We start from the raw sequence: 25,262 nt of genomic DNA on the forward strand, positions 1-25,262 counted from the left end.
CTCCAATTTTTTTGGTTACTGAAAAAGGGCACTAGAACTTTTCATTTCCGTTAGAATGAGCCCTCTTGCGAGATTCTAGGACCACTTGGTCGATACGATAACCCCTGAAAAAAACAAACAAAAAAAACAAATAAACACGCAACCGTGATCTGTCTTCTGGCAAAAAATACGAAATTCCACATTTTTGTAGATAGGAGCTTGGAATGTTTGCTACATGGTTCTCTGATACGCTGAATGCGATGGTGTGATTTTCGTTAAGATTCTTTGACTTTTAGGGGGTGTTTCCCCCTATTTTCCAAAATAAGGCAATTTTTTCTCAGACTCGTAACTTTTGATGACAAAGATTAAATTTGATGAAACTTATATATTTAGAATCAGCACGAAAATTCGATTCTTTTGATGTATCTTTTAGCATCAACATTCCGTTTTTTAGAGTTTCGTTTACTATTGAGCCGGGTCGCTCCTTACTACAGTTCGTTACCACGAACTGTTTGATCACAAGTCAACTCTTCAAAAACTAAAAATATAGAATGGAAATGGAGATTCAAGATCTCATCAAGCGTAAAAAATATATATATTTTTTTTTAATTTATTAACTGCCTATCTAGAAACTCCATTGTGTTGCTATGTTGATTATGTCGTTGTTACTATGTTTCCCATAACATTACATAACCTTGCGTAACCTAAAATTATACGCAGAGTTTTATTCTGCGTGGCACTGACTAGGTTACCGATGAAATTAGCTCCGTAAGGATACATACTGTAACATAAAGTCTTAAGTAACGGTAGTGTGAAAGGCTCTACGCTTTGGTGTGGAAGTACCATTACTAGGTTCGATTGATAACCGATTCCATAAATTCTCGTGATGAGTGAATTAATCATGTAAATGAACCTTCCAAGTTTGTTTATTTGGAAGGTCTTTTTAATTTGTTTTCAGCAGGGCATTTTAAAAATAAGTGAAAGCCCACTGGGATTTACTGCCTCTCAAATTTACCTCCATAATACTTACACATAAAACTTTTCTCATTGTAAGGTTGCCACTACATATAGATGTATAGATGTTTATTCAGATACAATAAACAAACAATAAAAACAAATGTATCATCATATACCCTCGTAAGGTTAATGGGTCTTTTGCCAGAAGTAACTGCTTATTTATCGCAAAATGTTATTTTTTCATAATATATGTTTAGGAGGGTTGGAAAATAGGAGTATTTTTAGGTAAAAATTGGAGTATTTTTGGGTGAAAATTCGAGTATTTTTCGTTTTAAAGCCACATGAGATTGAAAAGTCATATGCAGCTCAGTATTGCTGCATAACATCAACCCTCATATTTGAGAAGAAGGAAGCTGTGCTTAAATATTAAATTAAGTTACTTATTATTTTAAATTAGTTTATAAAATTAAATTTACTCGAGTTAAATAAGAAACTAAGTGGAATATTTACTTTTAATAGCATTAATCTCTTTGTTGAAATTACCGTTATTGTGAACATTCTTATCAGCAATAGTATCTATCATTGTAGGTAGATTTTTTTGGCCCCTTATTCGGGCCCCATTTCTTGGGGGTGAGAACTGTGGGAATTTTTTTTACATTAGGTTCCTCTTGGTTCAAGAACGTACGACTATAACTTTCAGAAAAAATCAGGGAAAAGAAGCTTCAAGGTTCATTTTCGGGTCAAATAATATAATAATATATTAAATAATATATTAAAATAATATATTAATTAAAAATAATAATATATAAAATACATTTTAATATATTAAAAATAATAATAAATAAAATAATATATTAAAAATATATATTAATATATTTTTATTAAAAATAATATATTCTTATATTATTATAAATTCTAAATCTATTATTATAAATCTATTATATAATATCTATTATTATAAAATAAATAATATTCTTATAAAAATAATATATTTTTAATATATTAAAAATATATATTATTTTACTAATATATTAGAAAATATATTAATATTAAATATATTATAATAATTTTCTCGCTTTCTTTTTCTTCTTGAAGATTGCAGTCAACTTTGAATATGTAATGAAATTGCGCAGTATATTACTTCACCCTGGAAGAAAGTGATATTAGTTTATTATATCGATATAATTTATTATATATTATATCAATATTAATTTATTCTTCGTCCTCTTCTGAATTCTGGTGATGCTTTCCAAAACAGACATAGAAGGGATAATGCATACCTCCCATTTCTTTCTGATATCTCTACGCTTAGAATCCAATAAAAACATATCAAATCTGTTTAATTAAATTCCATGCTTAGAAGTTTCCTTATTGTACCTGCTAGAGAGAACAATTCAAAAGTAAGAATGGGAGTTACTGTGTACTTTTCATATTTCTTTCTAATATTGATTGCATTGTATAACTCGATAAAGGTTTCCTACATGCGTCCGAAATATTCATTTAATTAGACGTTATGCTCTAATGCTAAGTTGAGACGCGTAGGATTTTGTTGCTATTTTCAACTTAAATATTTTTCAAGATATATTAAAAGCTTTTTTTAAGAAAAATATTTTTGATCTTCACAATAACCTTATTGGATGTTTGATATCTGTAAAAAAAAAATAAAATAAAACTCTAAAAAGATGTATCAACAAGTGTTTATATGCATTTTGTTGCTGTTTACGAGCCATTTTTTTTTGGGGGGGGAGGGGGTAAAATTATTTAAATCAGCTCTGAATACGCCCTTTGCAGTGCTGTTCTATAAATTTCTTTCTCATAAATCGAATTATACTTCTAAACCTGTTTGGTCAAGTGTTTTATAATAAAAAACTGGAACTGAAGAAAAAAAGGCACCACCACAGAGGGAGGGGCCTTGATATGAACTCCCCCCCCCCTAGATATATTTTGTTCATACAATGAACTTACTTTTTATAAACTATCGTCGTCACGAACTTTAAGTAAAGGGTGTCTCGTCCTAATAGTAACCAAACTAAAAAAAACTATTGGAAACAATGTAAAAATAAAAATAACCCCAGTTTTTCCAAATACATAAAATTTATTGAGTTTAAAGATACCAATCAAAAGAATATTAGCGTACGTAATTTCAAATTTTCAACAGGAGCATAACACCCCAAAATGTGACCTGACCTTGATGAAAATTACAGAATTAAATTCTGGATTACCAACAACACCCTTACAGAATTGTCAAGATCTTGACGACGATATTTTAAATTTATCTCTATATTATGCTGGGGTTTTTCTTTCACAAGGATTTATCATATTGAATCAATGGTCTTTGAATAATGGCAGAGGGCTCATCCGAATGGAAATGCTGAATCCTACATTATTAAGAGATGAAAGGGATCAGGGATTGGCTACGGCCCCTCCCACACTTTATCCCCCAGGCCCATTGAGACCAAATATGGCATAACATCAATTTTTTGAGTCACCCGTTATAGTAAAAAAGGTCAAAATATAAAGCTTGCGTTTGAGGACGTAGTGCAACCCTTGCAGTCTTCGGGACACGGACCCGAAGTTATTTGGGATTCACTGGTTTCGAGAATCTCAGAAGAAACGTAGCTTTGTTATTTATTGTTAAATTCAGGATCTTATGGATATTTTGATCAAGTATGTTTTAAGCTCTTTAAATAAGTATTTTGCGAAAACACCTCCTAATTATTCAAATGATTGTTTTCAAGCTCAACAATGAACTTTGTTAAAGTGATCAGAATATTGAGCCTTGGAAGTTTGGATCACACATAAGTTTTATCCGAAACAAACTTAGAATCCAAGTAACCTGGACTTTTTTTTTATCCAAATGGATAAATTGTGTAAAAATACTCTAGGCCCTCGACCTAATTGAGGTTCGCTTGATTTGAATAAGAAGACTAGGGAAAGATACTGACCTTATTTTCTACTTTTATTTTGTCGCAAATCCGTTAACGCTTTATTTGATGATATTTGGAAAGAAGTCTGGTCTGTTTCCTTGTATTACATCATTGGTTGAAATAGAAAGTTGTTTACACTAGAATCATAAAATTGGCATCGAAACCTTATCTAATCGACAAGGAGTAAAATTTTTGTATCCACTTTACGTTTTGTCCTAAGAATCAGAGATGAGCTGCTAAGCTAGGCTATCTGTGTTACACAGGGCTATTGTATTATTTTTTCGTCTTTATCTTATTCTTCTTCCCTCTTTATCTTTATCTTCCCTCTGTTTGATGTTCGTCTATTTTTGTTGCTCGTTTACTCTCTGTTCGCATTTCGTTACCTTTTGATCGCGATGAAAAATATTGAACTAAATTCAGTTGCATAAGCCTTTAAATACACCAGAACATCTACAATATTTAATAGCGTACTTAATTCGCTTCCAAAGAAATGAAGAAACCGAATCTGCTGGACCTTGTTTTTTTTTTTTTTTTACTTTCTTTTCTTGTTTTGCATTATTTAAAGTGGTATTTTATTCCTCGAGCTATGTTTGTAGACTGTATTTTGTGTTCCTATGGCCCTTGGGCTTTTTGCAATGAATCTTATCTATAACATGGGAGGAAAAAAGATCCAACAAATCGATCGAGCGCGATGAAATAAAAAGGTTGGGCTACAAGTCTTAGTTTGACAGCAAATATTACATAACACCTTCTGAATTTCAGAGGTATCCTGGCACGCGCTTAGCTTTCAATAAAAATGTTGTATTTTTAATTTATTCCTCCTTGCCCATGAAGCAAAATTCTTTTAAAGACATTCTTATCCAATTTCACCTTAAGAGCAAAAAGCACAAACTGGAAAACGTTATATGTTTTAATTAATTACATGAATCTGGAATCGTATGCTCAGAGATATACGTCCGCCTTCCTCCTCATCTCCTTTCTTTCCAAAATCCTATGGACACCCTGGTGGCTCAAAACCCACCTTGCAACTTTTTGCCAACTTTTTTGTACTTTTGCCTTCCGTCACCTCTCTTTTCTTTCTCAAAATCATTGGAGTTTTAGGTGGCTCAAATCCCAACTTGCCACTTTTAACCAATAAAGTATTTGATTTTAACTCATAATTCAATAAAAAAAGTGACATAATTGAATTATTTAAACCAATTTAGAAACGAAAGTTGAGAGATATACTTCTGGATTTCCCCTCCTTTCTTTCTGAAAAATTCTATGAGCGTTCTGGTGGCTCAAAACCTATATTGCCACTTTGTGCTAAAAAAAGTATTTGAATTCAACTTGGAATTCAGTAAGAAAAACATACTTTAATAGGTCTAAATGTAGAGAATCTTTACATTTTTTTATTCAGTCTGATGATAGCTGCTGGAACCGTGATGGGGTGGGGGGGTGTTAATAAAGGTTTTGTTAGTGTTATTGCTGCAAAGTTTAACTGGCATTTCCTATCTTTTCGGGGAACGAGGGGCTGCCCACTGTCTGTCATCTAATATACACCTCAAATGTTACCTTTTCTGATCCCAAATGACCCATGTCACGCCACGCGTGGCACGATTCTACATAACACGTGCCTTCGAGTGTACACCGTTTTGAAAATGGACAGCTTCTCGGCTTAGAATGCATTAAAACTCGGCTACAAATAAAAATTATATTTTAACAATTCAAGAAGATATGAAAATATGTTTGCGCATTTTAATCTTTATTTTCATTATAAGTCGTAATAAGGGTATAAATATATACTTGAATTACTTGTTTATTATCTGCATGAAGAAAAATCGTGATTTTTTGAAGTTTCTATGTCATGATCTTTGTTTTTCCTTTCATAATTGATGTCTGCATTCTGAAGAAGTAGCCATGCAAGACAGTACGTGCACATTTTACATCCGTACAGGGTTGCCACCCAATGAAAAATACTAGATTTTAGTGATTTTTTTTTTGATTCAGTGATATTCTTCAGTAATCTAGTGATGTATATCCTGATTTTTGGACTTTTTTGCTTAGGCAATATAAAAAAGCACTAGTAATAGGGATAAATCACTAGAGTAATAGTAATAGGGATAAATATCATCTGTAGCATTCATAGAAGACGAACTGATAAATATGTACGCTCACAAATCATAAATATGTATGGGTACAAAACTAGGTGAGTTATGGAAGCATGAGGATTTGTAGGCAAAATCGTAACGATATTTAGATAGTGAGAGAGGGGCACGAACCCGACCCCACTGTGCAATAACCCTGTGTAGGGAGTGGTGTCTTTAAATGTAACAAGCTCTGGTGACAAATCTAAAGATTATTCATATATTCTATAGGTTGTATTTTTTCTCTGTAAGTCTGATAAAATTTGGCTGCTTCATCAAATATTTTTTAGATGAGGAAACACAGACTATATGGATAACCCAAGGAACTCCAGATAAAACAGTAAAATAAAAATAAGATCTAGGGAAGGAGAGGGGCACAGACCCCCTCTAGTCACAAAAATATCGCACGGTTGAATAAAGACGCTAGAAATAGCACGTTCTAAGGCTTAAATCGTAATTTTTGAAGTTTGTCCCGCGCTATAGTTATACTATAGCTATAGTAGTAGTTTTATAACTATCGCTATTTAACTAAAGCTAATTATATAACTATAACTATAGTTTTTTCAAGAAGACGTTCCTTGGACGATCTCAGGAGTGGGAAGTTTTCCCTAAGTAATTACCTATGCATGGATGCCCGTGTTCAAGTTTTAGCTTTCTGGTGATAAATAAGGAAAAGGAAGAAGACACTGAAGTAATTTTACAACTATTTCTCTATATTAAAAGTAAGCTCAGGAAGTCCCTGAAGATTCGCGAAAGTGTTCCAGCCGAAGATGTAAAAAATAGTGACTAAAGCGCAATCAAAGATTGCCATTATTCCGTGAATTATAATGTAATCGAAGGTTAATCCTACAAAATCCCATTTTTCTGAATTAGAGATTCCAAAGTCTTTCAAAAAAGCTCAAATTTTACTTTATTAAGTTAGTTCTTGCTACAAATTTAAGGCAGTTAATGTTTTAAATTCAATCTAATTTGTAAAACATGTGCTTTATATCTCTTGTTATTAATGTTTTGATTTTAAGGCAGTTGATGTTCCAAGGTCAGTCTAATTTGTAAAACATATACCTTTTACTTCTCGTTTCGAATATTCTGATTTTCACGACAACTCCGTATTCGGCAGATTGTAGAACGTAATGCAGGCTCAAGTTCGTCTATGATTCATGCATGGACAACAACAAAACAAAATGGAAATCAACATCCCCTCAGTTTGCTCCATTGCTCGAAAAACGGGGACAGAGGGGAGATTAGAGAAACTAATCTGGCTCCGCCTGCATTAAAATTTTATTCAATCAAACTGTAAATACCGAAATACCTAAACAGACAAATTTGTATGGCGAGAGTATGCTGCTTGTGATCAAAACGACAACGCTGATGCTACTTTCGCAAATCTCTGTGCACAACTTCCAGGTTTCATCTTTATCACTACTCCATCTATAATGAAGATTGTTACCATACTAGGTTTTACTTTAGTATCAGTCAAATTTATGTTTGGGGGAGAGGCATATAGGAAAGATGGTCCCGACAGGAAAGGGCAGGGGGTTTCAGCCTTCCTCCCCCCAAAAGTACAAAATGTTTCACCACTAAGAAAAAACATTTTTTTGGCTTAAAACTTTTCTTCTTACATTATACCCTCTGGAAGGATGGTTATAGGCTTGGTCCCTCATCTTCAAATCATTTTAGAAACCCATGGCCAATAATTTTTTTTTCTGACTGGAGAGTGCTATAAACACACAATTGTCTGTTATATTAATAGGTATTTTCCCTGTATTTGGGACGCATAATTTTAGAAGAGGGCTCTCCTGAGCCTTCCCCAATGGTATCAAATGATTTAGCCTGTTTTGATGTTTCGTTTTATATCTATAAAGTCTAAAATTGAATTTATTGCAAATATGGATTAAATATACGTTCTATATCCTTTGGGGAGGGGGTTATATTAGCTTTTTGGAAATCAAACATTTACATATCACTTTCTTGTTCTTTTAACATCAACTTTGTAATGTTATTTTACGACACCGTTAATAGGGTTCATTGAAGGTTGTGCTATTTTGGAGACCTCTATTTTATGTTTTGGAGACCTCTCACTTGAACCTTGTGCTATTCTGGAGACCTCTCACTCGAAGGTTTTGCTATTTTGGAGACCTCTATTTTATGTTTTGGAGACCTCTCACTTGAACGTTGTGCTATTTTGGAAACCTCTCACTCGAAGGTTTTGCTATTTTGGAGACCTCTATTTTATATTTTGGAGACCTCTCACTTGAAAATTGTGCTATTTTGGAGACCTCTCACTCGAAGGTTTTGCTATTTTGGAAATCTCTCTTATAAATGCTAATACCTGATGTTGATTTTTTTTAACCACCCAAATTTAAGTCAAGGTTTGCAGTATTCTTTTTTTGTTATCAATTAATGTTTCTATCCAACATTATGAGGTTAGTGTCCTGATTATCAGATTATTTTTAACGCTAATTTATCCGCATTTAACCTCGACCTGTCGAGATAATTTAAATAAAATTGAGATTTAATACGTTTAAATCCTGTTTGCTATTTGTTTGGATTGTGGTTTTTGAAAGAAATAAAACAATGTACGGAAATTACCTTGATTAAAGCTTGCTAAATTACTTTGAAATTAATACCTTGTGGACACATATATAAAGCTACTTACACCAAATAAGGTTAATGTTAAGGGGCTATCTGCTCACTGCCACTGATACTGCCACTTTTTCTGCAACGTGAAACACACTTCCGCCAGTTTTATCTGGCCCTGGGCAGAACAGACCATGATAGTCTCATTTTACGAATTTAAAACGTTTTTCTATATATACGATTAGGAGCTATTTTTTTTATTGAAAAAAACTATTTCGAATCGGACTAAAAAGTCCAAATTATTTTGTTGAGGAAAATTTATTTCCGCACAAATTTTTTTATTAAATTGGTTTCAAGATTGCAGATAGTGTCACTTGCTAGTCTCTGACGTGCCAATGAAGAACCTATTTTATTATTATACATATTATTATTATAATTTATATTATTATATATATATATATATATATATATATATATATATATATATATATATATATATATATATATATATATATATATATATATATATATATATATATTTATATTATATATATTATTATATTTATATTATTATACAGCGTGTTACCTATCAAAAACACCCACTTCTGACTTACTCCAAAGACACGGCTATTTCTGCACAATTGCACAGAAGAGCAAGGGGAGTAGGGGAGGGCTTTTCTGATGTTTGTCTGAATTGCAATCTGCCCCTGGAAGAGCAAACATTAATGGCCTAAAGATGCATTTTTTTCGATTTTTGTATTTTCTTGTGATTAACGCTGTGATTAACTGTTTATGGCATTAATAGTTTTGAACTTCTGTTATAAATTGGTTTTTAGACTATGTTTTTATATATTTTTTAAGACCTTAGGAAAGGCAACAAAAGAGACTGCTTCCTATTTCTGTGTGGTTAAGAACAGGTTTTTCTTTAATGTTATTGGCTTGATTTTTATGACGTAGCTTCATAAGCAAATCATAATACTCCTTAAGTGTATCTTTTATGACGTAACTATGACGATTTTATGACGTAGCTTCATAACCCGACCATCTTACTCCTTAATGACGATTTTTAAGACGTAGCTTCATGAGCCAATCGTATTACTCCTTAAGCGTATCTTTTATGACGTAGCTATGACGATTTTTATGACTTTGCTTCATAAGCCGATCGTATTACTCCTTAAGCGTATCTTAGATAGGGGAGCCAGATAACCCCGCCTTCTTAAAACCTTATTCTTCCTCCTGTGCAGAGGTTACATGCCCGTATAAATAACGGAACGTATATTTCCTCATAATAGGCTCTTCTCTGTGAAATTTTGAGCCTACAGAAAGGAGAGAAGCTTTGAAGTTGAATAATTTTTAAAAGCTGCCCCCCCCCCGTTTCTCTATGTTGTTAGTCTTCAACTTCGTTCGGTTTTTAAGTCTTGGTTTTTATAATTTCTTTTTCCGTTCTGAGGATAGAGTTAGACCTTCAGTCCGAAATGCTTGCCGTTTATTTTGATATTACTGCCCGTATCACGTTATTCTTTGCTTAGAAGACTGTTGCTTTTTTTTTCCTGGACTTGTCTTATTTTTCATGGTTGGCTGGTTCGTTCTAAAAAATTATTATACTTCTTAGTTTTGTCAATAAAAAAAAAAAAATTATAATTACAAAATTGTGGATTTTAAGGCAGTGTACATTCGGAGTGTACGCTCGGAGTGTGTACACTCCGAGCACTGAATTTAGACATTAAACAAATAGTCAACACACATCATTACCAGTTCAAGAATATGTAGCAGGGGAGAAGTTTTTGATATCACTAGATATATCAAAAGAATCAACTTATTATGCTTGTTTACAAATATATGAGACTAATCAAATTTAGTGTTACCCATGAAAAGTTACGAGTCTGGGGAAATTTACCTGATTTTTAAATAGGGCGGAAACACCCCCTAAAATAAGAGCATTCTTAATGAAAATTGCACCATCAGATTCAGCATACCAGAGAACACGGCTGAGGAAGTTCCAAGCTCTTATCTACAAAAATGTGGATTTTGCCATTTTTGCCAGAAGACAGATCACGGATGTGTGTTTTTTTGTTTGTTTGTTTTTTCAGTGTGATCGAAATAATCGTCCTTTTAAGTGACCAAAAACATTGGAGGGTAACTAGGCCCCCTCCCATACCCATTTTCCCCAAAATTATTTAATCAAAATTTTGAGATTGACATTTTGTTCGGTATAGTTGAAAGATCAAATAATTATGTCTTTAGGTGTAAAATGACCCCCACAGTCTCTGAGGAGAGACCTGTAAGTTATGAAATTTGCCCATTGTTTAGTATTTGTTATTGGGAAGCATCAATACTTTTTTCGGTTGGGGGGGAGGGAGGTTGTGCTCGGGGTGTATTTCTATAGAGAGAATCTTCATTGGAGAGAGAAATATCTGGGGGCTGATTTTTCCAGGGGAAATATTACACTGGTGGGATTTGACTGAATTACTATACAAAATTCTTTTTAATTCTTACATTCTCTTTGCCAAATTTTTCATGTGGAGAGGTTTTGGGAGAGTTATCCAGGGGTTTTTTTCCGCGTGTTTTGATTTTCGGGAAATAACTTCCATGGAAGGGGGTATTTATGGAGATATTGAGAAACGATTAGAGATCAAAGTCTTATTCAAATGAAACAACGCTTACGAGAAATTTTCAGGCTGAATCGTCCGCAAGTAATTTTACAGGGCTTTTTTTACAGGGCAATTTTACAGGGATTTTCAGCGAGTATGAAATTGTCTGAAGGGATTTTGATGGGAGGAGGTGCACCTTACGTTGGATGAAATTCCCACGGATGATTTTTCGGTGAGGGGGAGGGGTATATTTCATAGAGGGTGAGTCAGACTTTCCGGCATTGTTTAAAAAACTGGGAGAAATTATTCCATATATGAAGGGTTGTTCCCTCCTCAATACCTTGCTCTTTACGCTAAAGTTTGACTATTTGTCCTAATTTTTTAAGAGGGTGTACTGAAACCCGTGGGGCCGTTCAATTAGAATAGAAAACATTTTTATGAAAGTGCTAACAGCTTTAGCGTAAAGAGCAATGTATTGAGGAGGGGGCAACTCTTAATATACGGAATAAATCTGCCAAAATTAATACGCAAATTTCGTTTTAATTTTGCCTGAGTTCCGCTAAAGTTTTTATTCTTTCAATGAGTAGAGCTGTGACAAAGAGTCAAACTTTGGGGTAAAAATTGAGGCGTTGAGGAGGGGACAGCCCCTTTCATATACGGAATAATTTCTGTTCGTTTTAAGTTTTAATTTCGCTCCTTACTTTCAGTTAAGAAATCTTTTTTTTTATATCATTCAAAATCAAAGAGTGCGTGGTGACGAACTGTAAGTAAGGAGCGACCTGGCTCAATAGTAACGGAAACTCTAAAAACGGAATTTTGATACCAATAAATACATCAAAAGAATTGGATTTTTATCTTGATTTAAAATATGTAAGTTTTATCAAGTTTAGTCTTACCGTTCAAAAGTTACAAGCCTGAGAAAATTTGCCTTGTTTTCAAAAAAAGAGGAAAACACTCCCTAAAAGTCCTAAAATCTTAGTGAAAATCACACCAATAGATTCAGCGTACCGGACGACCCTACTGTAGAGTTTCAAGTACCTATCTGCAAAAATGGGATTTTGTATTTTTTTTTTTTTTTTGCCAAAAGAAAGATCACGGGTCTGTGTTTATTGTTTTTTTTTTGTTGTTTTTTGTGGTTTCGTTTTCCCCAGGGGAGTTTTTTTTGCCCAGTGGTCCTAGAATATCGCGTGAGGACTCATTTGAACGGGAATTAAAAGTTCTAGTGCCTTTTTTAAGTGACCAAAGAAATTGGAGGGCAACTAGGCCCCCTCAAAAGTCACCCGATCAAAATTTGGAGATAGCCATGTTGTTCAAAATAGTAAAAAATTGTAATAACTATGTCTTTGAGGACTACTGAATCCCCCATATTCACCGAGAAAAGGGCTGCAAGTTTTGACCTTTGCCCATTGTTTACACACAGTATTGGTAACTGCAAAGTATACACACATTTTCAGAGAATTTTTGTGGTGGGGGAGAGAAGATTTTACGTTGGAGGATACTACCATGGAGGATTTTCTCATAGGGGAAGGGAATTTTCTATGAAGAGGGTGCTGGATTTCCCAGCATTATTTAAAAAACGATCGGAAATTAAAAAAAGCAAGTTTATTCAACTGAAAATAAGTAGCAACATTAAAACTTAAAACGGACAGAAATTATTACGTATATGAGGGGGCTCGCCCCTCTTCAGTACCTCACTCTTTACTCTAAAGTTTTTTTTAGCACTTTTAAAAGAGCTATTTATTTTAATCAAACGGCTTTTGTGATTCAGGGGTCATTCTTAAAGAGTTGGAACAAAATTCGAACTTTGATGTATAGAACGAGGTATTGACGAAGGGCTATCCCGCTCATATACATAATAATTTCTGTTTGTTTTAAGTTCCAATGTTGCTCATTACTTTCAGTTGAAAAAATTTGTTTCACCTAAATCTAATTAAAATCCCTTGTCATCCTGGGTATTTCATTATTCATAGAATTTAATTCAAAAATAAGACAATAAAAAGTTTTAAATATCAGGCTCTTAAACGAATCGAATACCTATTGTTTAAACCACGAATAACCCTCTTTAGTTCACTACACCACATGTATACTTCAATGTTAGTCCGATGTTGAAATCTAGTGATAGATCACAGCTTAGATACCAATATGAAGTTAGGAAAACTCCTATCTTGCCCATGAGAAGCTTTCGGTACAGAGCTCTGAACTTGGCGCCTCCTCTAAGCCCGCGCTCCGACGCGTAGATTGTACTACAACACCATAGGCGGGAACGCAATTTTTTGTTGTTGTATACACAGCAGATACCAATATTGGTTATCTAAGCTGTGCTACCAGTTTCCTGTCTCCAGCCACTAGCATCACTACCGCGCCCTGTGTCCCAAAAATAAATCAAGTTTTCATAACTGTGTTGGTATCTAAGCCGTTGGAGAGATGTCATTTTTTAGGTTAATCTAGGAATAGATGTCATTTTTTAGGGTGTATGTCCTTTTTTCCTTGCAATGGAGCTCTCATTTAGGTGAAAGCATCTGAATTTTGTGTATTTGACGCATACCATCCATGTAAACACTTAGGAATAGGACCAGGCGTGACAAATACAGTTCTGCTTATCTCAGTCCACGTTTTCGCATCTAATATAAGTAGGCCGACTTTATTTGTTTCCCCTCGGGCAAAGATTAAACTCGACAATATAACCCCATCATCTTCATCAATAGCGTCAGGACGAGGAACAAAAACGGGTTCTGACGGGAAAATGTCTTTTTCGCACCATGTCTTATAATTTGTCTCATTGATATCAACTTTTATTAAAGTACCTGGGTTGTCCATATCAACGTCAGATGATATAGCATAAAAATATCGATATTTTTTTGAGTTGTATACATCATAGTTAATTCGTGGCGTTTCACAGCCGATATCCGCAATTATTTCTGGATTAATATAAATTTCTTTACCATTTCGATACCAAGAGGCTATGCTGTGGCTGTACGAAAGTGTATTTAAATTTCCCGGTTTGTTGGTAGGGGGATTAATTGGAATTACAAATCTTTTAGGTCTCCCGCGAAAGAGCTTAGCATAATCTTCATCTGATTGGCCGTTCTTTAAAGCTTCAATGTACATACACTCCAACATTCTGGGATTCTTATAACAGCATATATCAATTACAATATGTCCATCTTCTTCATATGCATTGATTGTATGTAAGAAGAAGAAGGTCTCAGTTGAATATCTTACTGGTATCTCTTGACCCGTTGCCCTAGATATCACTCTGAAAATTGTACTTTCATCTTCGTTAAAAACAAGGGCATCTACCAAAGGTCGTCCTTTCATTACATTCCGGAAGACCTGAGCTAATGGTGCTGCTAGTGGCTGCTCTACAAGAATAAAGTAATTGTCAGTTACAGAAAAGCTGTGCATATACGATGGCTGGGTCTTCCATCGACATGGCACTTTTACTATTATCTCGCCACGTCTGAACGGTGACTTCTCCTTTAAATCAATAACTTGCTTCTCAGATACTTGTCTTTTCGTGTTTTCATTCGAGTCCGTTGAAATGAAGCTCCTGTCAGATAAACTCGGTGAGACAGACCTTGTTTCCTCCTCTCCGTCACTTACTCCTGAAGTGGAATCTGTCTCATAAGCTGAGAGTTCGGTGTCACAGCTATCGTAATCGACCTTGGATCTAGAATTTATTGTTTCTTTTTCTTTTTTTCTTGGTATTTTAAGGATTGAGTAGCCCGGACCTTTCAGGTCAATTTGTTGCCCTAGGTGAAATACAGTTCCATCTGGCATTACATGGGGATGGGATGAGTGGGACGTAAAACCCACATCATTATACAAGTTCGCTCTTCCGATAGTTTTCAAAGTTACTGGGTCGAATTGGAAAGCAAATGGAGTCTCAGCAAAAGCAAACAGCTCATTTCCAATAGGATAGACACTGATCATTGGGTTGTCAGAAAATACCTCATCAAGCTCTGTAAATAGCGATGACACTTTATGAAAAATCGTTTTGCATGGATCTAACGCTGCAGGTGTTGCAAACTCGTTGATGGTTACTCGTTGTTGCGAGGAATTTCTGAGATAAGATTTGGACTTTGTTAGCTGGTTTTGGTAGGTAACACATCCGTTACGTAGTCCAAATCTATGCAGGAGGCCAGCACCATCAAAGATGTGATTCACTGTCTGATTTTCATATTCAATATACCCCGGGCCGTTGCGATATAGGGAACCTCGTAGCCATGTTGGAATTTCACCTGAAATAAGGTCTAGATTAAATTAAAATAAATGAAAATAGATTTATATTAGATATGAATTAGATTAATTGGAAATAATTAAACTCAAAGAATTCTTAAAGTTCTTCCAACTTCACAGTTATATTGTTTTTATGTTAAATTCCACTATGATTTCGACCCGGTAATTTATTTGTTTATCGCTAGTAGCTTGCTGGTTATTTACTTGTTGTTTGCCTCTTTTTTTCCAAATTTGCTTCTTTTTTAGCCAACCGATTCGATCGCTTTGATTTTTATTCTTTCTTTAAAGTATCTGTCTAACCCCCCTTTTAATTGTCTTTATAGGGAATATATTCTAACATTTCGTATAAAAATAATAAACTTCGGTAATTCTTTTTATAGTTCATAATGAAATTTTAGTTTGCATGTTATAAAGTTAAAACTTTTTTTATTAATTCATAATGATAAAATTCAAATGAACTGAAAAAAAAGTTAAACCGTCAAGCTCATGATATACTGTTATCTAAAGAAACACTTAGTTTAATCTTTTTAAATTTGATATACGGAAAATTTTTAACCAACGGTGTTCACTAATCGATCCAGTCAATTCAAATCTGTGACCCTAAGGCAGGATTGTTGCTAGCCAAATTTTTTTTGGGAGGCGAGGGATTTTACCGACTGGCTGTTAATTTTTACTGACTTTTTTTTTTTATCAATACTTAGCACAATGTCTGTTTCGAATACGATGCGCAGAATCACTGCACAAGTCGGTAAACTGCTGCATTTATCGACCAAGAATGAGATTTTGGTTTATGCCATGTCGCTATTTTCATGCTTTTTATTTAGCCAAATGGAAAATTGCGGCCTCATCTGTAAAATCATGGCAGGAGTCAGTAAAATTACTGTGTTTACCGAGCAAGCTCGACATTTCAGTATTTTCGTGGTCTTTATTAACCGAATTAAAAATTTTGTGACATTGGAAAAATCTTGGTGCTGCACGCTATGATTTTATTAGCTCATTTTTTTCCAAGTGTCCAAAAACATTGGAGGCGCTCCCTCCCCCCATACGCGAAGGACCTACCCTAAAGCCAATTCACATGCATGCTTAGCCAGACATCAATGTTTAGGTATATTCATTCTCTACCAATCACAGTTCACTTCCTCTTTATAAAGAGCCCTGAATGGTCCATAGTGAAGATGGCTGGGTTTTAATACCTAGCTAAACCCGCATTTGAATGGGGCTTGCCTTACAGATTTCAGTCTTTCGACCATTTCTTGCAGTTACAAAGTCGATAATAATTGTTATTTCTATTATTTTTGCTGTTCTGTTGGGTTGACTCTGGCAACAAAATAGAATATTCTATTCTTCTGACACCCGTTGACTATGCAAAATATGCGGCAATTGTTGGAGTACTCTAACTGGATGTCTAAATATGTTTATTATCATTATTATTATTATTAATATTATTGAAAATACACCAGTAATCTTAGGTTGCATCTTCACCAGAAGTAAAATAGCCATTAGAAAGGATCTTGAAATATAACACAAAAGAATTTAAAGAATTGCTGTTTTTTGTGATTTAGTTGTTTCTTCAAGAGGAGAAGTTGAAGAATCTATAGATAGCAAATGCTATAGATAGCAGAGTAAAAATTATCACCAGGAAATTAACATGCAATGTTAAGGCATTTCAATACCCTAAAAATTATTTTGTGAGCCTTAGCGTTGGCTGACCGTCCCAAAGACAGAGGGCCTACTAGCAAATTTTTTAAGCGCAACAGGGAACTCCCAAATCTGCAAATTCCTTAAATTTCGGCAAAAATTATTAGGGGATCTGGAATGTGCCAACAGTTCGAAAAACTAACGAGAGACTAGTTTAAAATAAAGAAAATTATAAGATTTTACTAGATATTTAGCAAAGTACTGTATAATGAATGTACCTACAGTATCAATAATACGTACTGTGTCTCAGCAACGTTTTTAGTCAACGTGTGTAACACCACAAAGAACTCCCAAAGCTTTAAAATTGATTTGAGCTTATTTTAATGTTTTCGTAGCAGGTATCCTAGAACATTTTCAAAGACTGCCCTTTCCTGAACTTTAAAAGAAAATGTTACTCCTTCTAATCAAAAAAACCAAAGCCAAAATTTTAAAACAATGTAGGCTCCATTAAATCTGAATATCGGCAAGAAAACAGGTAAACTCAAATTATCTAAAATTGCTGGGAAAGTAGGTATCGGGTTTTAGTTTTTTTTCGCTTTTTTTTGTCGTTTATTTGGATCTCTTTTCCAAGTTCTTCAAGTTATGGCAAGACTGCCCATTCAATTATGAATAGTTTTGCCACACATACTAAAAAAAACTCTGTAATAGACGAGAAAGGGCGGTGCATTAAGGTGCCACATCTCCTTAATACAATGGACATGCTATAATAACATACATTTAACTTACAGTTACACTTGTGCTGAAATAATTGAGACGAATCTTTCTCGGCCGCAAGCAAGCTTGCTGAAAGACTGTTAAAAAGACTGTAAATGGAAAGACTGTAAAATGGAAAGACTGTAAGACTGTAAATGAGTAGGGACATGTACCACAAAACGGGCCTGAAAATTTTAGTCCTAAACTGACATGCTTGTAGAAAGGACTGCGAAATTATTTCTGTCCTTGCCAACAACCCTGGATGTTATTAATATTGTAAGAAAAATAAGCAGTGCGAAAGCTAAAGCTTCATAGGTGAAAATAAGAATTTTTTTGCTTTGCCATACTGTTACCCCCTACTCATCTCCCTAGTTAAAAAAAACACATTCTGGTTTCAAGATCTTTTCCTTTATTTACATTTTAATGTTATACCTTTTTTTCAAAAAGGTTTATCGAAAACTTAAAACTGACTATGGATTAGATCGCTAAATATGAATATCAACAATTTTTTTTATTAAAAAAGAGCGGTTCACTTTTGAACGACCGGATATTGAAAGTAATAAATTAATAATCTGTGAATATTTACCATAGATTAGCTTGAGGGATTCCCCCTACTGAAAAACTTTCGCCTAGAAATAGAAAAAAACTATGATCTAAAATGCACTTTTGTTCGGTTATTAATGAAGCTCATTTATAAGTTTGAACAATATTTATTTTTCAATGTTATAATGCAAATTGGAAATAAAAAACACTATTTTTTTCAGTTAGGGGCGAATGACAAGAGGCTTTTGGGAGGTTTGACGTTTGGTAGCACCCTGTCTATTTGTGGCTACCTATGTTCATTATGAGCTATTCTTTGTTATTTATGTTCTTATAAGATTTCATTTACTTATTTATAGTAGTTTCTGTCCATTTTAGGTTTCGGTTTCATTAGGTTTCACGTCTGTTTATTTTAGGTCTCATATAAGCTAATTTTTCGTCGTTTTAAGTGTTACATTCTCTCTTTGCCTTTCATGGAAAGGCTTCGTGTTTTTTAAGATTTAATTTTAGCTAAAGGTATTTGTCTACTTGAATCCATCCTGATTAAGTCAGTGCGCAGATTCTTTGTTTAAACAAGTTTTTAATTACAATATTGAGGGGTTGTCTGCTCACCCCCACCCGGTGCACATCTTTAATGTTTCGCGGAGTGTAAAACTCCGCCTCAGTTCAAACGTCATAGGCTCTGGCTCAAGTACAAGCAAAAACTATTCATTTTTGGTGACAGGAACGAATCATATCCAACTTTCCAAAATATAAGGTCATTTTAACCAATCCGGCGGGAGACCCCACTTTTGTAAATATAAAGTCATTTCAAGCGATCCGGCCTGAGGCCCCACACTTTTCCTATTTAACTTTGGGGCTTGAAATCCCCTAATTTTTTCACAATGAGCTGAGATTGGTGGCATAGAAAAAATATGTCCCGGCGGCACTGATCTCTTTCTCAGACCCTTTCGAGAAATTCTGCACATGGACACCGGCACTTACGTAGGGGGGGGGGGGGTACAATGGGCAAATCTTAGGAATATCATTGTTTTAGTGACTCTTCCCTAACTTCCGTGCACAATGCCATTTTGTTCTTTTGACGGATTTATCCCAATCTCTGTCACAGTTAAGCAATGGAGATTTTTAAATATTACGAAATATTTCGGATTCCGGTCACATCTATGCTCATAAAAGAGTTTAAGTAATTTCGGGTTTTTTCTTGGGACAGTAAGACAAATTGACGAGGTTTTTACGAATGGCACAAGGGCGTTTGTGCAGACACTCACAACAGTCGGATCTGTCAACCCATTTCATTATTCTGATCAGAAAACTGGTCCGACAGCTCTGCCTGAGCCCTTGAATTGGTTTGTTGTGTGCAAGGTAAAAAGTTTCAACTTGGGAGTTTTTCTTGTTGATTTTTCAATGTTTCCTCCCTCTTTAAATATTGCTTTAAATATGAGTCGTTTATAATTATTTTTTATATAATTTCCTGGAACATAATCTTTTTTCTATTTTTAGCTTTTGCTTTTAAATATAATTCATTTTTTTCATTAGGCTTGTTTGAATTCTAAAGATTTTTTTTTCAATGCCTACAGCATATTTTCACAAACTCAGTTTAAGAACTACCAAAATCGAATAAGAAACAAGACATATTATACAATTTCTATTGTTTCTTGGAGTTAGTCGAGCAAAATTAATCGCAATAAGATAGTAATTAAACAATTAAACAATGGAATTTGTACAATTCCTCGTACTCTTTGTAAACAATTTAGGTCGGAACTCATTTTTTAGTTTTTAGGTATTTTTATCTGTCACTGGTTTTATGTTTCTTTTTGTCATTGGCTAAATGCCAAATGCCTAAATTGGTCGGCCAAATTTTTAAGACTAGACATGGAGAACTAATGTTTTTGGAAACGCAAGCAGATTCAATAATGCTAATTCATTTATTTTGCTGCTAGTAATGGTTTATATGCAAGTACTATTAGTATCAGTTGTATTTTAGCGATGATGTTACTATCACCTGTTGTATTTGTACTTGTTATTTCTATTAGGAATTTATTTTACTAATCAGTTTATTAATTTTTGAAGTACCTGTGTCTGCTTCGTGAATCAAATTTTTCAGTTTATATGAGCAACAGTTCATTTGATAACCTGCCTAGAGTTAAAAGGGATGAGAGCACCTCTCAGGAGCAATACCTTCCTATAATCTCACCCTTGAAAAGTCATGTTCTGAAATATCCGCTTTGATGCTTAGGATCCCTCTCCCGAGGAATTATTTTAGGGTGGTTCGTTTTTTTCGGGGGTGTGTATTATTTCAAAAGCAATGATCTAATATTGTTGGTTACGGCCTGTGAATCATCAAAATATTATTTTTGAATCTCGGAGACTATACTCTTACCTGACGTTGATCCAACAATTGGAGTATTCACTTCATGAGTACATGACCTCAGCCAAATATAAAGATCACAATTCGGGTATAAATGGTCCTCATTTGACAAATACGGCTTTGTTGATAGATTAATCTTTGTTGCACTTTTCGTACGATTTTTATCTGCTTCACTAAGCCTTCTTTGCATTTTTCACAATAGAGCTAGGGATACAAAGGACCTTTGACAATGCGTTAAGAACGTGATTACACACGCATGAGAAGAAACGTGCCAATTAGTACGAGGTATTCACACCGTACTGATTCTTCACGTAACTCTCCAATACTGAAAAAGAAATCAGAAAGCCAGGACTCTTTATGCAATTTGAGAAAGTTGACGCATGGTACTTTTAAAGGAAGTCACATGCTTATTGAGTAACAGTAGGACACTTAGAGGACAATAAGACATACTCTTAAGATATATTTGAATCAGGGGCCTGCGCTGAAATTTAGCTCGTTGGTTTTGAGAGATCAGGGGGGGGGGAGAATAATTTTGAAAAGTTCTAAAAAGATGGGACTTGTATGGAAAGCGTATTAAATAACAGAGGAAATGGTCATAATCATAAGATTTAGGTAGCCTGTCTCAAAGGCCTCTCTGATTAAGCTCCGTATTTGAATGATTAATTTGAGAATTAAGTGTAAAAATATAATGATTGCAAAATTTTGTAACAGTAGGACACATTTCGGGCGACTATGAATAGTTTTGAGGTTTTGAATCAGGTCGTATGCAATAATTTACTTTAGTGGGGTTCCGAAATTTGGAGGGCGATTGGAAACAATATCAATTACTCAGAGAGCAAAGAATATTACTCGGAAAATGGCAAAAATATCGATATTTAGGGGGAAAAGGGGTCTAAAGGTTACTCTGTGTCTTTGCCTGATCCCGATAACCAGTTAAAATATTAATCAAAGAGAAAAGGGGACGCGAAGATGTAGAAGATATTTTTTTTAGATTCATCTCACGTTATAGGCAATTTAGGTAGTTAAAAATACAATACGACCATTCCTCTCCAGAAAACCCCCTCGCAATAGCCCTCAATAAAATGACAAAGACACAAAATTGTTGGCTCATCATTAATTTAATATTGTTAATGATTGATTTACCAATGACGGTGTGCTTAAAAAAGTCTCGTGAACCAAACGAAAGAAACTATACAAAAGCAATGTCCAATTCTTGATTTGAAGTTTTTGGGGTATTGACCAAAAATTTTCAAGGCGTTAATTTAAACTTTGCGACCTTTTGGTAAGGCCATGTTGATGCACAACTTAAAATTAGTTTGATTTTCCTGTTTACATTGGAAAACATTTTTAGTTCTGTTTTTATAGATTGGTAGTAAAAATTGCTTTTTTTTTGTTTTGCCTACTATCGAAGAATTAAATTTAGTCGCTATTTTTCCCCTCTCACCTCCCCAAAAGAGTCGTCTATCAAATTGTCTTCCAGCTCCCTATTCCATTCTCAAAGATGTACTTAGGGTCTGCGTGTCTTGACGGTAAGTAAATAAAAAAAATAATAATAATAAATAAGTCGGTGGATAAAAAGTAAAAATAAAGTGGTGAATACTAAATATTCACCATTGACAATGCTAAATATTGATAATGCAAGGGCTTTAGGTGTCAGAGATTTTGTTTTACGTGTGGTATCTAGTTTTTTGTCTGGTCGTGAGCAATGTGTAGTCCTCCCTAACGGAGATTCATCAGGTTCTACCTCGATTTTCTGTAGAGCACCCCAGGGGACTAAATTGGATCCTTTAGCATTTTTAATTGTTTTTAACAGTGTTTTACCAAATTTTGACAACGCTTTTAAATTTGCGGATGATTCTACATTACTTAACCTTTGTCAAACCTCAAATACTTGGTCGCTAAACTTGACTCACTCATTACCAACTTAAAGAATGGCCTTGACAATGTTAAACTCAACCTAAGCATACCTAAAAGTAGTTTAATGCTATTCTCCTTTTTAAAATATATACCCCCAATTAATAATTACCATCGCATACCAAATTTAAACACGGTTAAACTGCTTGGTGTGCAGTTGTACTATTGCCTTAACTGGAAGTCTCATACTTTTCACTTATTTAAATCTAGTAGTTTTCTCACTAAATCTTTCTCCCTTCTCAAACGGTTCTCCATATCAATCCAGAACCTTAAACCTTGTATAAGACCCTGTCTTGAATATGCTTGCCCTGTCTGGCACCCTGGGTTGACCAACGCCCAATGTTCTAAAATTGAAAATATTCGAAAAAGAGCTATAAAAATTGTACTGGGGACGTCCTATACTACTTACGATCATGGTTTGGCCAGACTTAAACTTACTACATTGGAATCACGAGGTCACATCCTTACCATGAACTTTGCACAAGTGCCTTAGTTCTGACTATCATCGACGTCTTCTTTCCCCTTCAAAGAAAATTCCCCTATCCTTCCTAATGCAAGACTCCGACTAAGACAATACTAAGACAAGAGCTCCGACTACCCAACTTGACTTGTGTTCCCAAATGTTGACCATGAGGTGCATAAACTGTTTTGTTCCCTATTTTGTTTCGCATTTTAATAATTGATTTAACTTTGTATTTATGTTTATCCCTTAACATTTGTTTTATCATTGTAATTGTTCTTATGTGCTTATGCTAGCTTGTGTGCTATTTTAGCAAATAAATCATATTCTATTCTAAATAATAATAATGATAATAATAAAAATAATAAAATAATATGCAAAAATAAACAATAAATAATAAGTAAAAATTGTAAACAACAAATAGCAATAATAAATAGTAATAAAGGGTGAATAAAAAGTATAAATAAGAAGAAAAAGATTAGTTTTGTGTCTTCTAGCTGTCAAAGAACTAAAATATATTACACCTAAAATATTAAATGCATATGCATTAAATATATACCTTAATTAATGTCAATACCTTATATATATATATATATATATATATATATATATATATATATATATATATATACTATATATATATATATACTATATATATATATATATATATATATATATATATATATATATATATATATATATATATATACTATATATATATATATATATATATATATATATATATATATATATATATATATATATATATATATATATATATATATATATATATACTAGCTGTTGGGGTGGCGCTTCGCGCCACCCCATCACCTAGTTGGTGGGGCGCTTCACGCCCCCCCAAGCCCCCCCGCGCGCGTAAGTCGTTACGCGCCATATTAGTTACGCGCCATTGTAGTTGTGTCCCTGTGTCCCACCTGTGAATAGAGATAGATATAAATATATGTTTTTAACTACGTAAAACATGCTAATATACAACATTCTTCGCTGTCCCATTGTCTGTGCATATAAATAGATTGTCAGGTTTACTGACTCTTGAACATGCAACATATAATTGTCCATGGGAAAAACAGTCCGTATTCAGATCTATACCTCATTATTCTAATGATGTGTCCCTGTGTCCCGGTCGTCATTTATATTCCCTGTGTCCCGGTCGTCATTTGTGTCCCGGTGTCCCAGTTTGCAATTTCTCTTTGAGTGTCCCGGTCGTCATTTATATTCCCTGTGTCCCGGTGTCCCGGTCGTCATTTGTGTCCCGGTGTCCCGGTATGTAATTTCTATTCGAACAATCCATGTGTCCCGGTCGTCATTTATATATCCCGCCTGTGCCCCCGGCGTCCCCGTTGTAGTTGTTTCCCTGTGTCCCGGTCGTCATTTATATTCCTTGTGTCCCGGTCGTGATTTGTGTCCGGGTGTCCCAGTCTGTAATTTCTCTTTGAGGTTCCCGGTCGTCACTTATATTCCCTCTGTCTCGGTCGTCATTTGTGTCCCGGTCTGTAATTTCTCTTTGAGTGTTTTTTCTTTTTAGTTTTTTTTTAGTTTTTACCTTTTTTCTTTTTTCAGTTTTCTTTTTCTTCTTTATTTTTCAGCGTCACTATGAAGTACATATCGACGAACCTTTGTTTTTTTAACTTAAATCTGGTAGGCATTGATGACCTTATCCAAGTCGACAACTAATTTCATGACGTCAGTCAACACAGAAACATGACGTCACCTGATCCACAGACAGACAGACAGACAACTTATTTTTATATATATAGATTGTGTCCGGGTGTCCCAGTCTGTAATTTCTCTTTGAGGTTCCCGGTCGTCACTTATATTCCCTCTGTCTCGGTCGTCATTTGTGTCCCGGTCTGTAATTTCTCTTTGAGTGTTTTTTCTTTTTAGTTTTTTTTTAGTTTTATACCTTTTTTCTTTTTTCAGTTTTCTTTTTCCTCTTTATTTTTCAGCGTCACTATGAAGTACATATCGACGAACCTTTGTTTTTTTAACTTAAATCTGGTAGGCATTGATGACCTTATCCAAGTCGACAACTACTTTCATGACGTCAGTCAACACAGAAACATGACGTCACCTGATCCACAGACAGACAGACAGACAACTTATTTATATATATATATATATATATATATATATATATATATATATATATATATATATATATATATATATATA

The 25,262-nt window shown here is 34.3% G+C and overlaps 2 protein-coding genes across 2 annotated transcripts in view; one reads left to right on the forward strand and one right to left on the reverse strand.

The window, feature by feature from the left end:
- LOC136030541 (uncharacterized) overlaps positions 1–25,262 on the forward strand; it is a 168,132-nt gene that overhangs the window by 68,909 nt on the left and 73,961 nt on the right. The window lies entirely within an intron of this gene.
- On the reverse strand, positions 13,113–21,022 carry LOC136030543 (carotenoid isomerooxygenase-like). Its single transcript, XM_065709593.1, has 2 exons — positions 20,708–21,022; positions 13,113–15,398 (listed from the first exon to the last, which is right to left on the reverse strand). Exons 1-2 carry the CDS (start codon positions 20,883–20,885, stop codon positions 13,663–13,665), a joined length of 1,914 nt encoding a protein of 637 aa, XP_065565665.1. The 5' UTR covers positions 20,886–21,022; the 3' UTR covers positions 13,113–13,662.

This window comes from Artemia franciscana, chromosome 8 (genome assembly GCF_032884065.1).
Source record: "Artemia franciscana chromosome 8, ASM3288406v1, whole genome shotgun sequence".
Lineage (NCBI taxonomy): Eukaryota > Metazoa > Arthropoda > Branchiopoda > Anostraca > Artemiidae > Artemia > Artemia franciscana.